Here is a 14876-nt window from a genome sequence, read left to right on the forward strand (position 1 = left end):
CCTATTAGAACGGTTCCATTGCACTTGATGGGGTGCAACTTGTAAAGCGGCGTGTGCTCTCAAAGTTGGAGCACATGTCGTACCAGTGTGAACCAGACCTTGGGGTAAAGTCACACTTTTGACTTTATTACTACTTTTAGGCTAGGTTCACACTTAGCGGCTCACAGCAGGGGGTGCGGTGCGTCTCCATTCCCTGGTTCAGGTCCGATTTCAGACTGAATTTTTGGCTGAATTCGGACCTGACACGGACCAAAAGACCCACAGGACTACTGTGCAATTCGCACCGGAGCCACTCCAGAGATGGCTCCACAGAGAGCCGGTTACAATCTCCTGCTATGCGAATTGGATGGGTTCACACTGGCGTAATGTGGGAACCACAGCGATTCCTGTGCGGGTTCCCGCACCGCATCAGAATTGCAGGCAGTTCACACGGACATCTGTGAACCGCTGCAGGTGTCAATATAAAGTTTATGACACCCCCAAATCGGTTCGCAGAATGCAGTGCGAACTATGGAATCGGATCGCATGGGTCTAAACCCTCATGCGATCCTATTCCAGCGTGGACAAAAAAATGGTCCTGCACCATTTTGGTCCGATTGCGATGTGATTTCAACCATACAAATCGTATGGCTGGATTCGCACCGCATAGACATCGCATGTGATGTGCACAGGAATGTGGTGCAAATCACTTGCGATGTCTGCAATCGCATTAGTGTGAACCCAGCCTAGAGGCAGCTGTGCACAGCAGAGAGCTGGGCTGCAATACTGAGTACCATCCAGCAGATGGCAAAATGGGGGCAAAATCAAATGTTATTAGGCTATTTTCTCCCCAGGTCAGGCATTATTCATTTATACAGAATAGAGTGGTTCAGGAAAATATTGCATTATGGCCACTAGATGGGGCTGATTATCATAAGAAATAATATATATATTTTTAAATAATAACATTTTATTGAAGTTTAAGACATTATAAGAGAGAAGAACACAATGTCTATACGCAGTACATAATAAATATAACACTGCAGTGCATAGCTCAGTCAGGACTTTAAATCAAAATGAATGGTTCAAGTATCCAAGGAATCCTAGTATTGCAGTTTCGGGGGGTTGGGTGTGGGCCGTAGACTGAGCAAACTGTGCTATATGGATGTAGTGCCCCTTCAGAAAACGATGTTGAGATCCAAGGTAATCTAATGGTCTTTACTGCTTGGTTACTCTAGCTTGCACGAGAGATAGAGAAAAAGCGGGAGACCGCACAGAAAGCAAAAAATATATAGTATAGGAAAGGAGAAGAATGAAATAATGGAAATACAAGGACATGCTCAGTTGGTAAGTCAATCAGTCCCAGATACTTTTATACTTTTTTTTTGTTACTATGATCAACAGCACCATCTAGTGGCCATAATGCAGTATTTTCCTTAACCATTCTAATTTTAATGAATTGATAACATTCTACCTGGAGAGAAAATAGTCTAACAATCGATTTTGCCCCACGTGCACACAACGAACGTACAGTGAGGGAAAAAATTATTTGATCCCCTACTGATTTTGTACGTTTGCTCACTGACAAAGAAATTATCAGTCTATGATTTTAATGGTAGGTTTATTTCAACAGTGAGAGACAGAATAACAACAAAAATATCCAGAAAAACGCATTTCAAAAAAGTTATAAATTGATTTGCATTTTAATGAGTGAAATAAGTATTTGATCTCCTATCAATCAGCAAGATTTCTGGCTCCCAAGTGTCTTCTATACAGGTAACAAGCTGAGATTAGAAGCACTCTCTTAAAGGCGTGCTCTTAATCTCAGCTTGTTACCTGTATAAAAGACATCTGTCTACAGAAGCAATCAATCAAATTCCAATCTCTCCACCATGGCCAAGACCAAAGAGCTGTCCAAGGATGTCAGGGACAAGATTGTAGACCTACACAAGGCTGGAATGGGCAACAAGACCTTCGCCAAGCAGCTTGGTGAGAGGGTGACAACAGTTGGTGAGATTATTCGCAAATGGAAGAAACACAAAATAACTGTCAATCTCCCTCAGTCTGGGGCTCCATGCAAGATCTCACCTCGTGGAGTTTCAATGATCGTGAGAATGGTGAGGAATCAGCCCAGAACTACACAGGAGAATTTTGTCAATGATCTGAAGGTAGCTGGGACCATAGTCACCAAGAAAACAATTGGTAACACACTACGCCGTGAACGACTGAAATCCTGCAGCGCCCACAAGGTCCCGCTGCTCAAGAAAACACATGTACAGGCCCATCTGAAGTTTTCTAATGAACCTGAATGATTCAGAGGAGAACTGGGGGAAAGTGTTGTGGTCAGATGAAAAATCAAGCTCTTTTTCATCAACTCAACTCGTGTTTGGAGGAGGAGGAATGCTGCCTATGACACCAAAAACATCATCCCCACCGTCAAACATGGAGGTGGAAACATTATGCTTTGGGGATGTTTTTCTGGTAAGGGGACAGGATAACTTCACCGCATCAAAGGGACGATGGACGGGGCCATGTACTGTCAAATTTTGGGTGAGAACCTCCTTCCCTCAGCCAGGGCATTGAAAATGGGTCGTGGATGGGTATTCCAGCATGACAACAAAAGAGTGGTTAAAGAAGAAGCACATTAAGGTCCTGGAGTGGCCTAGCCAGTCTCCAGACCCTAATCCCATAGAAAATATGTGGAGGGAGCTGAAGGTTCGAGTTACCAAACGTCAGCCTCCAAACCTAAATGACTTGGAGAGGATCTTCAAAGAGGAGTGGGACAAAATCCCTTCTAAGATGTGTGCAAACCTGGTGGCCAACTACAAGAAACGTCTGACCTCCGATTGCCAACAAGGATTTTGCCACCAAATACTAAGTCATGTTTTGTGAAGGGGTCAAATACTTATTTCACTCATTAAAATGCAAATCAATGTATAACTTTTTTGAAATGCGTTTTTCTGGATTTTTTTGTTGTTGTTCTGTCTCTCACTGTTAAAATAAACCTACCATTAAAATTATAGACTGATCATTTCTTTGTCAGTGGGCAAATGTACAAAATCAGCAGAGGATCAAATACTTTTTTCCCTCACTGTACATGCAGTTTCACGTGACAAAAAGCTCTGTAGATTTATTTTTATTTTTTTAAACTACACCCCTAAGTGTTTTTCTCTGTGCACAGCAGTGATCATAAATGTAACCATATAGCAGAGGCTAGAGTCTCATACTTATTATCTTGTACTAGCCTTTACCGTAGAAATTAGGGCAATTATTTGACTCTGCCTATGTTTTCAACAGGGATGACTATGAAAGGTACTGCCAGGACCACTTTGGCAATGGGCACTGCGAAACGGGATGCAATAACGCGGAATGCGGCTGGGATGGAGGTGATTGTACCGCTAACCACGAGAAGCCTGGAGGAAGACTTATCTTGGTGCTGGGTTACAATTCCTCCATACTCCATCGAAGAAACATCCTTGCACAGTTACGTGCTTTGTCCATCCATCTCCACACCAAAATACGTCTGGAAAGTGACAACAAGGGAGACATGTTGTTTCGATACCGCAAGGGGGACAAACCGGAAGAACTGTCTGCAGAGCAGATGGAGAGATGGAAGTATGAGACCTCCAAGGCCGAGACCAGTAAAGAGACTGTTGGGTAAGAAATTTGTCACCAAAACCAATGGTTAGGCTGCATCAATCCTATTGCGTATTTCTCCGTAGTGATGTGTAATAATAGTTTTCTCAGAATTACACATCATAACTAAAAGAAAGTTAAGCCTCGTACACACAATGAGAATATCAGAAAAATGAGTGTCCGTTTTTTTTCTTTTTTTGCATGCTAGTCTCATATAGAAAATGAAGAGGTTATTAAAGTTCCGAAAATTCTCATAAGACAGAATACAACTTCGGAAGTGATTGAATGTATTGTATTGTACTGTAATGCATTCTTTCGTTTCCGAGCATGGGTGGTCTTGGTCACACGATTTATTTCTAACAACTACTATACCAGGGCTCAACAAACCCCAGGTGCCAGGTCGCCATAATGACAAGAAGTTTCGTCCTGGCACCCGAATGCTCTCCACAACTCAGGCCCGCCCCCCCATGTATCCGGGCGCCGCTTGCCCATCTGTGGGCCCAGGGCCGGCATAGGACCGGGACTGGTGCTGCTGGGTAGAGGGGGTGAGGGAGGAGATCCTCCCCTTCTAGTTGTTGAGCTGGAAGTGACGTGTAAGTTCCGGGTCCCCGCTTCCCCTGCCATCAAGGTTGGAAAGAATGTAATGCAGTGCAATGTGCATTGCATTACATTCAGTGAACCACAGGGGAAGACATGCAGGGTTTATAAGACCCTGGATGTCTCATTAAAGAGAACCTGTCAGCAAAAAAATCATCACACAAGGGGACATTTTGTCCCCTATGTGATGAAAAACAATTTTTTTTTCTACTTGTAAAAAATTTAAGTTACACCCAAGCACAACCCCACCCCCCCCCCCCCCCCCCCAAAAAAAAAAAAACATTTTTTTGGACCCTACCTCCACATATACTCACGTACAAACTTGAACGCATGCTGCGGTGCACCTACACCTGAAAATGTAGATTGCGATAAACATGCTACGTATCGCCACGCACGCCAGAATGTGATCAATAATTCTAGCACCAGAACTCCTTCATAATGGTAAACTGATGACCTATAGGGGGCTTTTAAAGCATTGCATATGGAAAATATAGGGTACTGACATGTTTAAGGTTTGACATGTTGGGTGTCTATTTACTAGGCGCAACCTTGGCTTTTATATTTTACCAAAAAATAGGGTAATTTATTGCATTTTGTTCCCCCTAAAATTAACATTTTTTGTGTTTTGTTACCTTTGTGGTAATAGCGTGTCACATAAAAAATTGGAATTACCATTATTTTATTCTCTAGGGTGTCTGCTTTCAGAAAATATATAATGTTTGGGGGTTTTATGTAATCTTCAGGCTTAAAATAATTTTTTAAAAGGGTGCAAAAAAAAAAGCAAAAAACGGCTCTGGCTGTGAAAGTCTTAAATGATAAGTTTACCTTCGGGAACATGTTATATTTTTTGTTAGTTAAAAAAAACTGGCTCCTAACTTTTTTAGCTGGCTCCTAGATTCAAAGGAAATTTGTCAAGCCCTGTACTATACTAATTACAAAAAAAATCGCTCATTCTGTTATCTTACAAGAACATTTTTCGTGCTTGACCCCTTGGATAATTTCGCATGAACTGTTGTGATCGGCTCTCAAAAGCTGTGTACTACCGAATAGAATATCGGACGATCGATCGGAATGTGTTTTTTTTTTGTCGTACGATATTCTCATCATGTATGCGGGCCATTAGAAAGTCCAATTTTTCAGCTCCAAATCTAATAACTAATGCTGCGTACACACGGTCGGACTTTCCGGCAGGAAAAGTCCGACGGAATCTTTTCATCGGACATTCCGATCTTGTGTAGGCCTCATCAGACCTTTTTTTTCGAAAATTCTGACGGACCTAGAAATAGAACATGTTTTAAATCTTTCCGACAGAACCAATTCCTATCAGGAAAACCGCTCGTCTGTATGCTGTTCCGACGGACCAAAAACAACGCATGCTCTGAAGTACGTACGAGACGGAAGCTATTGGCTACTGGCTATTGAACTTCCTTTTTCTAGTCCCGTCATATGTGTTGTACGTCACCGCGTTCTGGACGGTCGGACTTTGATGTGATCGTGTGTAGGCAAGACAGTTTCAGCGGAATTCCGTCGGAAAAACCTTCAGAGTTTATTCCGACGGAAAAACCGGTCATGTGTACGCGGCATTAGGCTAAAGGTGCAAGCAAGCGCGAGCACCATTGGCGGCTGGTGCTCAAAATTTTTGGAGGGGGGGGCAAACAAACTGAAAAATTCAGAAAAAAACCCCATCAATTGCAGCCTCCTTGTGCCCATCAAACGCAGCCACTGTGCCATCAAACACAGCCACTGTGCCCATCAAACGCCTCCACTGTGCCCATCAAATGCTGCCACTGTGCCCATCAAATGCCGCCACTGTGCCCATCAAATACCACCACTGTGCCCATCAATTACCGCCACTGTGCCCATCAATTGCAGCCACTGTGCCCATCAAACGCTGCCACTGCATCATATCCTGCCACTATGCCCATCAAATGCTGCCACTGTGCCCATCAAATGCTGCCACTGTGACCCCCCCTGCCCACTCACCATCTGCCCGGCACTTACCCTGTCTCTGTGAGGCAGCAATCAGTGTCCTCCATTTTCACCTGAGGTCTATTAGTGCTTATGGCTCTAATCAGGTGCTTCAAAAATACCCCCGCCGAGGTAATTCAGGCACCTGGCACCCGGAAAGGGGCCAGGCGCCTGAATAAGGGGTGGCAGCAGCGGCCATGGATAGATTCATGCAATGCATGAATCTATTCATTGGTCATAGAGGGGGTGACTAAAGAGAGGGGGCGGCGCCCATGCGCCCTTATGGACGCACCGCCACTGATGAGCACCTTCCCACACATCACATGTAGGGCAGCCCATTCCTTTCAATGGGCTGCTCTACATGTGAGAAACATGGAAAAGACATCCCTGACTCTTTTCAGAAAACACGTTGCACCGGACCGTATGGTGCTGCGGCACTATGTGGTTTGGAGCGTGCGAAAGTGGGCATGTTTGCAGATGCATTGGGGTGCCATTAAAAATTAATTGCTAAATGGCAGCATGTTTCTCTGCGTGGCAGGAAAGCGCACAATTTTGTACGCATTCCTAACATACAGTAATGTGTACCTAGGCTTAAAGTGGTTGTAAACTCTGTTACACCACTTGTACGTACCTATAGAAAAGCCTATAACTATAGAAATAAGGCTTACCTGTAGGTACTGTAAATATCTCCTAAACTTGCAGTTTAGGAGATATTCACTATATGCGCTACTGCTGATGTCATCATCATGCGCATTGAAGAAACGGCCTGCTCGTGCTGTTTCTTCAGTACCCGTGCCGTGACTGGCGGCGCACGCACGCATGCGCAGGAGTGACGTCATTGCGGCTCCAGGCCAATCACAGCACCAGAGCCTGCCAACACGGAAGTAACTCTGGTGAAAGATGTTGGCCATGGGAGCGGAGTGCAGACAGCACGGCAGGGCATCGTTCTAAGGAAAGTATTTCATAATGAGCTAGTATGCGATGCATACTAGCTCATTATGCCCTTTGTCTTGTAGGTTTTTTTTTTTTTTCGGAGGTTTACAACCTCTTTAATTCACTGTTGAAATTCATACAAATTTGTATCTTTTTACAACTTATTTGATCTTTTTACCTGCCACTATTGGATTTTGTTCAGCCAGCAATGCTGCAAATGCAAATTGAAGTTGTGTCTTATACAATGGGGATAGAAAAGAATCACTCTCCTTAAAAATAATCACATTTTGTTGCTTTTCAGCCTGAAATGAAAACAGGCACCATTTTTGTTTTATCCAGCTGTATTTAATCAGTGCAACTTATTATATCCAAGTTAAAAATACACCAACAAGTCAGGAAAAAAAATAAAATTAAAAACTAGACGTTGACTACCGAAAAATTTGTTGTTTTCTTTTAATTTTTTTTTTATTCGTTTATCTAGTCGTTTTGTTATGATCGGCTTTCGTTACTTCGGATAATTCGTAACTTCGAATGCATTCGTATTCGTTGTTCACTAATAGTTACTTTAGCCAAATTTGAAAGGAAATTCCAATAAAAATGTAAATCTAATCTATCCCAAATTAGCTGCTATGGCACAGAAACCTGAATAAAAGCATTGCTGACTTCAGCTATTTTATCTATAATTTAATAGTTTATAATAATAAATAATAAAAACTATAATAATAGTTAATAATTTAATTATAATAGAAAATACGAAAAATAAAATTATCCAAATGTAATTGATTCGTTAAACTCGTAGGTTAAAGAGTTTTTCGTTCTTTCGGGTTTGTTGTTCTTTCTGATTTTTGTTCTTTCTGACAATTCGTTATCGTTTGAATTCAGTCTTTTGTTCATTCGGATTCTTCCGAATAAACGAATATGCCAAATTTCATCCGAAAACAAATTTTTTATTTATTTATTTATTTTTTTTCAGAAACAAATTGCACCTGTCTATCAAAAACAGAATAACTGAGTTAGAAAAAGGATCACTCCCCTTATCTATCCCCCTCATCTAGACTCTGCAATATTTTTTTCCAATCTTCTTTGCAGAACTGCTCAAGTTCAGTTACATTTGATGGTGACCATCATTTGTGGACTGCAGTCTTCAAGTCATAACACAGATTTTCAATGGGGTTTAAGTCTGGGCTCTGACTAGACCATGCAAGGACATTCACATTTTCTCCTTCAACCAATGTGTGATCATTAGACATGTGCACACTGAAATATTTTGTTTCCGAATGTTGTTTTTGTCTGAAAAATACATTTATTTAGTTACTCCCGAAATTCGTTTTTATTTATTTCGTTTTTCGTTAAAAATTTCATTCGTCCGAAAATCCAAATTAATTAAGGTTGAATCTGTCATTGAAGGCTTATGGTGTCTGTCGAATGTTCAAAGAAGATTTGACGGAGCAGCTAAACTGTACGTGTACATTTCCGGTCAAATTTTCCTCCTACAAGCTAGCTGTAGTAGAATTCTAATGTTGTATGACTAGTAATAATTATATTTAATGATTATTTTACTAGTCAACCAACATTAGAATTTTTCTATAGCCTATGGGCGGATGCATTTGACCGGAAATGTACGATTGCAGCGTCGTACAGTTTAGCTGCTCCGTCAAATCTTCTTAGAACTTTTGACAGACGCCATAAGCCAAAGATTCGGCTTTGTACGTTTTCAGTTGCTTTGTCGAATCTTCGTCGTTCATGTTGAATGGTCTACTCTACCCCAACAGTCAGCCAACTTTCACATTCGTTTCTCAATCTCCAAGTGCAATGGTGGGCGCGGCATCCGACTTTGTGTCAGATATTGATATGGCATTATAATATAGAATCTATAATAATAAATCCCCCCCCCCCCACAACACGGGCAGCCTCTGAGGCTATCACAACACTAGCAACACTAGAATCACTATCAAGTTCACAACACTAACACAATAGCAGCAGATTATTATGAAAAAGTTAAGTTGAACTGTAGCTTGCTTCACTATTGTTCTGCTGCTGGGCTTATGCTTAATTGCTAAACAATTCAGGTTCTCTGACAAACGGACCAGCTAAGATTGACTGCCTTCTGAAATGATTCAGTGTGTGTGTGTCTCTCTCTGCTAGCAAATCGTAAGTGAAAGTAAGTTGGCTGTACGTGTGTACTTAGTTCTAGCTATTTTACTGCCACTCCTGTTTGGTTACAATCGGCCAATAACATTCATCATCATCATTATTTTTATTTTACTTTCCCCACCCAATTCCAGCAGCGATCTTTTCTCTCTATGTCAAATCTTTTCTCTCTATGTAGAATAATCTTGGACTAATAGAGCTAAGGTTAGGCACACTTTCGACCACATTCGACCACAGGTTCGATAGACACAGATCGCTATTGTCAGCGTCATATCGAATCTCCTATCTATATCAAACTGTTGTCGCAACGAAAACGAAAATAAAGCATTTGTTTATGTCAGATCTTTTGTTTTTCGTACTCTGCACTTTCGTTATCGTTTGTTAAAACGATAACGAAAATACCTGAAATTCGGACGAAAATGCATCCGGACGAAAACGAATGCACATGTCTAGTGGTCATTGTTGCTGTGTGCTTGGGGTCATTGTCATGTTGGAAGGTAATCCTTCTTCCCATTGACAACTTTCTGGCAGAGGGCAGCAGATTCTCCTCAAGAATTTGAGGGTATTTTGCCCCATCCATTTTTCCTTCTATCCTGACAAGTGCCCCAGTCCCTGCTGCAGAAAAAAACACCCCCGTAATAGGATACTACCCCCTTCCTCCCCATAACAGGCTATTACCCCCTCCATGCTCTATTGTAGGAATGGTGTTAATGGAATAGGGAGCTGTATTGGATTTCTGCCAGACATATCGTTTGGTGTTGAGGCCAAATAATTGGTGATCCTTTTTCCAACTCAGTAATTCTGTTTTTAATTTTTTTTTTTTCTGATGGTGTTCTATCTTTCACTTGGATGTTATAATTTGCCCTATTAAATACAGCTGGATAAAAAAAGGTGTCTGTCTATTCTTTTCTATACCCACTTTATACACCCATTACTAATTATTTTTATTGTCCAATTAGATACCATTTCTGAAACAAAGTAGGCTTCAGTATTGGTGATCACTTAAGGTAAAGATCAATTGACTCCAGAACTTTTCCTGTTTAAAGTGTTAGTTCACCACAAAATTGCCTATGCAGGTAGGAAGCATCTGTAGATAAAAACAAACTGTGCAGCTTAGACTAAAATTGGAAAATGCCCTTGCTATAGGTGTAGGCCATGTACGTACCTCCCAAAGTCTGGCTGAAAAACTCCCAGACTTACAAACCCCTATCCTGCGTTGTTACTAGAACGTTGCTAAGGCACTTTTTGCCGTTACTGCTCACATCCACCATCACAGAAGTGAGCTCTTGAAGCGGATCTAAACTCTGCAATATTTAGCTCTCCTTTATTGGTCTGATGTCCCTCACTGGCTTCTTCTAGATGCCAGATTGCAGCCATCTTCATTTGCCAGTGTGGAATGATGTCACTCCTATCCATGCGCAGGAGTACAGTCATCTCGGAACACAGTCTGCTCTGAGATATACAACACAGAGGTTGTATATCCCAGAGCAGACTGTGAGCAGGACAGTAGGTTTATTTTATTGCAGAAGAGACAATGCAGGTTTTTTCTGCAATAAAGAGGCTGCCCGCCTGCAGTTTTTGAAACTGGGACTTTAGTTCCCATTAAAACCCTCCCACGTGTTTTGCTCACTATCTCCTCCATCTCAGCATCTCTAAGCTCAGAGCTCCTGCGACGAAGGAGAGAGAGTGTATGTAAGGGGGTTTGATTTGTAGAAAAAGATTATTCCTGTAATGGTGGCAGCAGGCAGTAACAGCTGGGAGTATCTTGGCAACGTCCTAGCAACAAGGCAGGATGAGATGATGCCATCACTGGGAGTTTTTTGGCCAGACTTGCGGAGGTATGTAAACAGCCTACACCTATAGCAAGGACATTATTCAGCTTTAATCAAAGCTGCAAAGTTGGTTTAATCTACAAGCACCCATTACTAACATAGACAGCTTTTTGGTAAGGTTGAACTAACCCTTTAATATGGAAATTATCACTGTTACAGTTTCAAGAAACTATATTTATAGTCGCTGAAAAGTAATTCATTTCAAAATACTGGAATCAACCTAATGTATGTATTCTACCTCATGTGGTCTATATGGCTACAATTTAAAAAGACAAATAAATACATAAATATATATAACATGCTGGGATGGTGGCAGCTGAGCTCCCCAGTGTCTTTGGTTGCTAAGATGCTGGCAGCTGAGCTCCACAGTATCTTTGGTTGCTAGGATTCTGGCAGCTGAGCTCCACAGTGTGATTGGTTGCTAGGATGCTGGCAGCTGGGTCTGCAGTGCCATTGTTGGCTAGGATGCTGGCAGCTGAGCTCCACAGTGTCATTGGTTGCTAGGATGCTGGCAGCTGGGTCTGTAATGTCAATGGTTGCTAGAATGCAGGCAGCTGAGCCATACTGTGTCATTGGTTGTTATAGTGGACTCAACCACTGGCATCCTAGCAACCACATCAGTAACAATGCCCTGTGTATACAGGACAGCATTACTAAGCTGCAGAGAGGAGTGTCCTCTATATGATTTTGATATTTCCAGTATATGATCCGGTATAGATTAAGATTATTGGAGCTCTATGCCTGCTCTGGGTACTAGCCCGTGAGTCTCGCTACTGCTTTGGTGGTCCCACGCCAGTCACACTGTAGCCGAGTGATTGCTCCCTCTAGTGAGAAGTGGAAGTCATATAAAAAATTCCTAAATATTACCATAATAATTTAGAATTTTTATTCAAACAGCTGTGTCCTGTATGTGGAAGTTTTTAATCTGGATTGTCCTCTGTCCACCTGCCTCAACTCTTCCCAAATGGCTGCTCAATTTTTGGAAGCTCTAAATCAGAAGGGAGAGCCAAATCTGCCATACTCCGTCCTAGAAGTGAAATCTGTGGATCCACCTACAGGTATGACTATGAACCCCAACTCTTAACACGGGGTGATGACACAGCCAGGCATTACTCCAGGGACCAGGGTACTAAACCTCTGAAGTTCTCTATCAGGACTGTAATACTGCCCTTTAGGGAAAAGGCTGTGAAATCTTTTGTTCCTGCTGTGACATTAGAGGGATTTAAAACAGAATAAAGAGTTTATAAAAGCCTCAATACACAGTATAAACATTAACTAGCATAGGGAATAGCAATGGTCATTCTCGTGGAGTTCAGCACACCCGCTGTGTTATTAGAGGCAACAGTCAACACAGACAGGACAGATGCTGGAATTGTGAAAATCCTCAAACAGAGCAACAGCAGACAGCATTGTCAGCAGACTGATGGACACGTTAAGCACAGACAAGCCAATAGTAGAGGTAACAAGCCAATGATCAGGATAGGCAATGACAAGATCAGTACAACCGCCATTTATAGGAAAATCCAGGGCCTGAGCAGCTATACAGAAGTTGAAAATAGACAGACCTCTATGTAGGGCATCAGAAAAAAGACAAACCTGTTGATTAGAGGTGGGCTTGAAGCTCTTGGTGTCACAGTCTGGGGTCAGGCTTGGAGACCAGTAGCTATAATAGTAGAGAGGTTCCCACCAACCAGCTGGATAAGTACGGAGCTACTGATGGTGGAGATGGGTTTTGCTGCATGTTACTACAAAGTCGTGGTCCTCAGGATTGCCCCACCAGTAGGTGAGCAAGCCGGGGTCCAGTAGCAGATATAGCTGGTAGAGATCAAGCAGAAGCGCAGTCAGCAAACCCGCCAAAGGTTGATAAAAAGGGGTTGCAAGTTGGGATCAAGCAGAAGTGTAGTTGAGGAACAACCAAAGGTCAGTAATGAGTGGTTGCGAAGATAGAGACAGCAGCAGCAGAGAAATATTGACTGGAGAGAGCACAATAAACTGATAAACAGGAAGTACAAAGGCATGGCTAAGAAAGGAAGTTTATGGGAGGAGCAAAGGGTTCAAGAGAAACAAGGTTCAGGGCAAGATTGTTCAAGGAATTCTCCAGGCTGCTGTCCAGCATTCCAGGTGGCTCAGAAAGAAGAGCTACTGCCAGACACAGCAGAGGTTGCAGGTTCAGACCAGGGTTCTTGCTTTAAGGTCTTCTAATGAGGGCAGGTGTGCACAACACAGACCTGAATCTGAGTGCTGAGTAATGACCAGCAGATGGTGCAGGTTGAAGTCTAATCATTAGTCACTTTAAAACTTATAGCAGTTAGACATAATTTAATGTACAGCTCTATATTGGCAGTGACTCATCTCCCTCAGCACCCTTACCTCCTTAGGCCCCTTTCATGCATCCAGACCATTTGTCCATTTTTCATTCATCCCTTGATGGATCATCCATATGCATTCGTTTGCATCCATTTCCGTCAAAATCAGTTTTTTGGAACGGATCAAAGCCCTATTTTTCTTGCGTTAAAAAAATGGATCGGGCGGAAAACGGATATAAACGGATAAACGGCATGAAAAAATGTCTCCTGGACTCAAGTGGTTAAGGACTCTAGCTGGAGGCTGTAAAAAACGGATGAAAAACTGATGACAAACTGATGTAAACTTAATCAGTTTTTTCTTTGAAAAAACATGACTGAACTGATGAAATTAATCGTCCGCATGTGTGAAAGGGGCCTTAGGGTTCCATCAATGGTTTCAGTTAGAGACAGAGAGTCTGAAAGTAAGCAATTTCTGCTGTACCCTTTCTTTAGTTCGTATGTCTATTCCCTGTTTATTTGTAAGTGACCAAATCAATATAATTATCAATTAAATGCCAACAATCTATATCTGGACATTTGTTTTTAAACGTATGTATACCCAAATCTTATTTCCTCGTTTTGGCTAAAGTAGGGAAACGATAGAACCCCAGTCAGGTTTTTACTCCAAATTTTTGCAGTTGTCGCCTGGACAGGAGGTGAGGAAAGATTTTCTAAAGGGAACAGCCTGTCCTAATGATAAGTGAAGAATGCCTCATGCTTTGGAAAACTTTTCTCTCGCCCACTGTCCGGGTCTGGGACTTGTCCACTCAATGGGACACATAAAGAAAAAAATAAACTGATGGGGTTTTATTCTTCCTGTCTCTTTCCAAAACTAAGCAAAACAGTTTTGGCTATACATAAGCATTAAAAGACTGACTGCTATACAGTTCCATCTAGTGGCCATAATGCAGTATTTTCTTGATTGCAGTATTTCAGGAAAATATGGCACTAGGGCCTCTAAATAACATTGACAAGCAGAGGAAATAAATAGGCATATTGTTTGTACATTTGCTCATCTTCATCATCTTTGTTCTCTCTTTTAGCCCCAGAGGGGTCGAAGGTCCACTATCAATGGCCATTGGTGGGGACAGCTGCTGGCGTTGCGGTGGCTGTGATTATCGGGGTGTTCTTTGGGGTTCAGCTAAGCAGAAAGAGACAGCATGGGGTCCTGTGGCTTCCTTCTGGCTTCAGTCGCCATCGGGCACAAGAGGGAAGCAGGAGAAGGGAACCCGTAGGAGAAGACTCTATTCGGCTTAAGTAAGTGCAACACCCCTCCCTGAAGGACACCATTATCACAGTCTATCATTTCTGACAGCTAAACAGCAAATACAGGAAGAGTCTCAATCAGCCCATAATTCTATTTTGAGTTTTAGATTGTTATGGGGATGTTGCATTCTTTGTAAGCAGCTCAAAGAAACACTGCAACAATGATAAA

The 14876-nt window shown here is 42.1% G+C and overlaps 1 protein-coding gene across 1 annotated transcript in view; it reads left to right on the forward strand.

Annotated features, from left to right (window-relative positions):
* The window catches only part of LOC141107556 (uncharacterized), a 146237-nt gene that overhangs the window by 118531 nt on the left and 12830 nt on the right, over nt 1-14876 (forward strand). The window contains exons 26-28 of the mRNA XM_073598380.1: nt 3277-3636; nt 11994-12154; nt 14485-14698. Of these exons, the coding sequence (XP_073454481.1) occupies nt 3277-3636; nt 11994-12154; nt 14485-14698 (735 nt within the window). The remainder of the gene's footprint in view (nt 1-3276; nt 3637-11993; nt 12155-14484; nt 14699-14876) is intronic.

Source organism: Aquarana catesbeiana, linkage group LG09, assembly GCF_042186555.1.
Source record: "Aquarana catesbeiana isolate 2022-GZ linkage group LG09, ASM4218655v1, whole genome shotgun sequence".
NCBI classification, from domain to species: domain Eukaryota; kingdom Metazoa; phylum Chordata; class Amphibia; order Anura; family Ranidae; genus Aquarana; species Aquarana catesbeiana.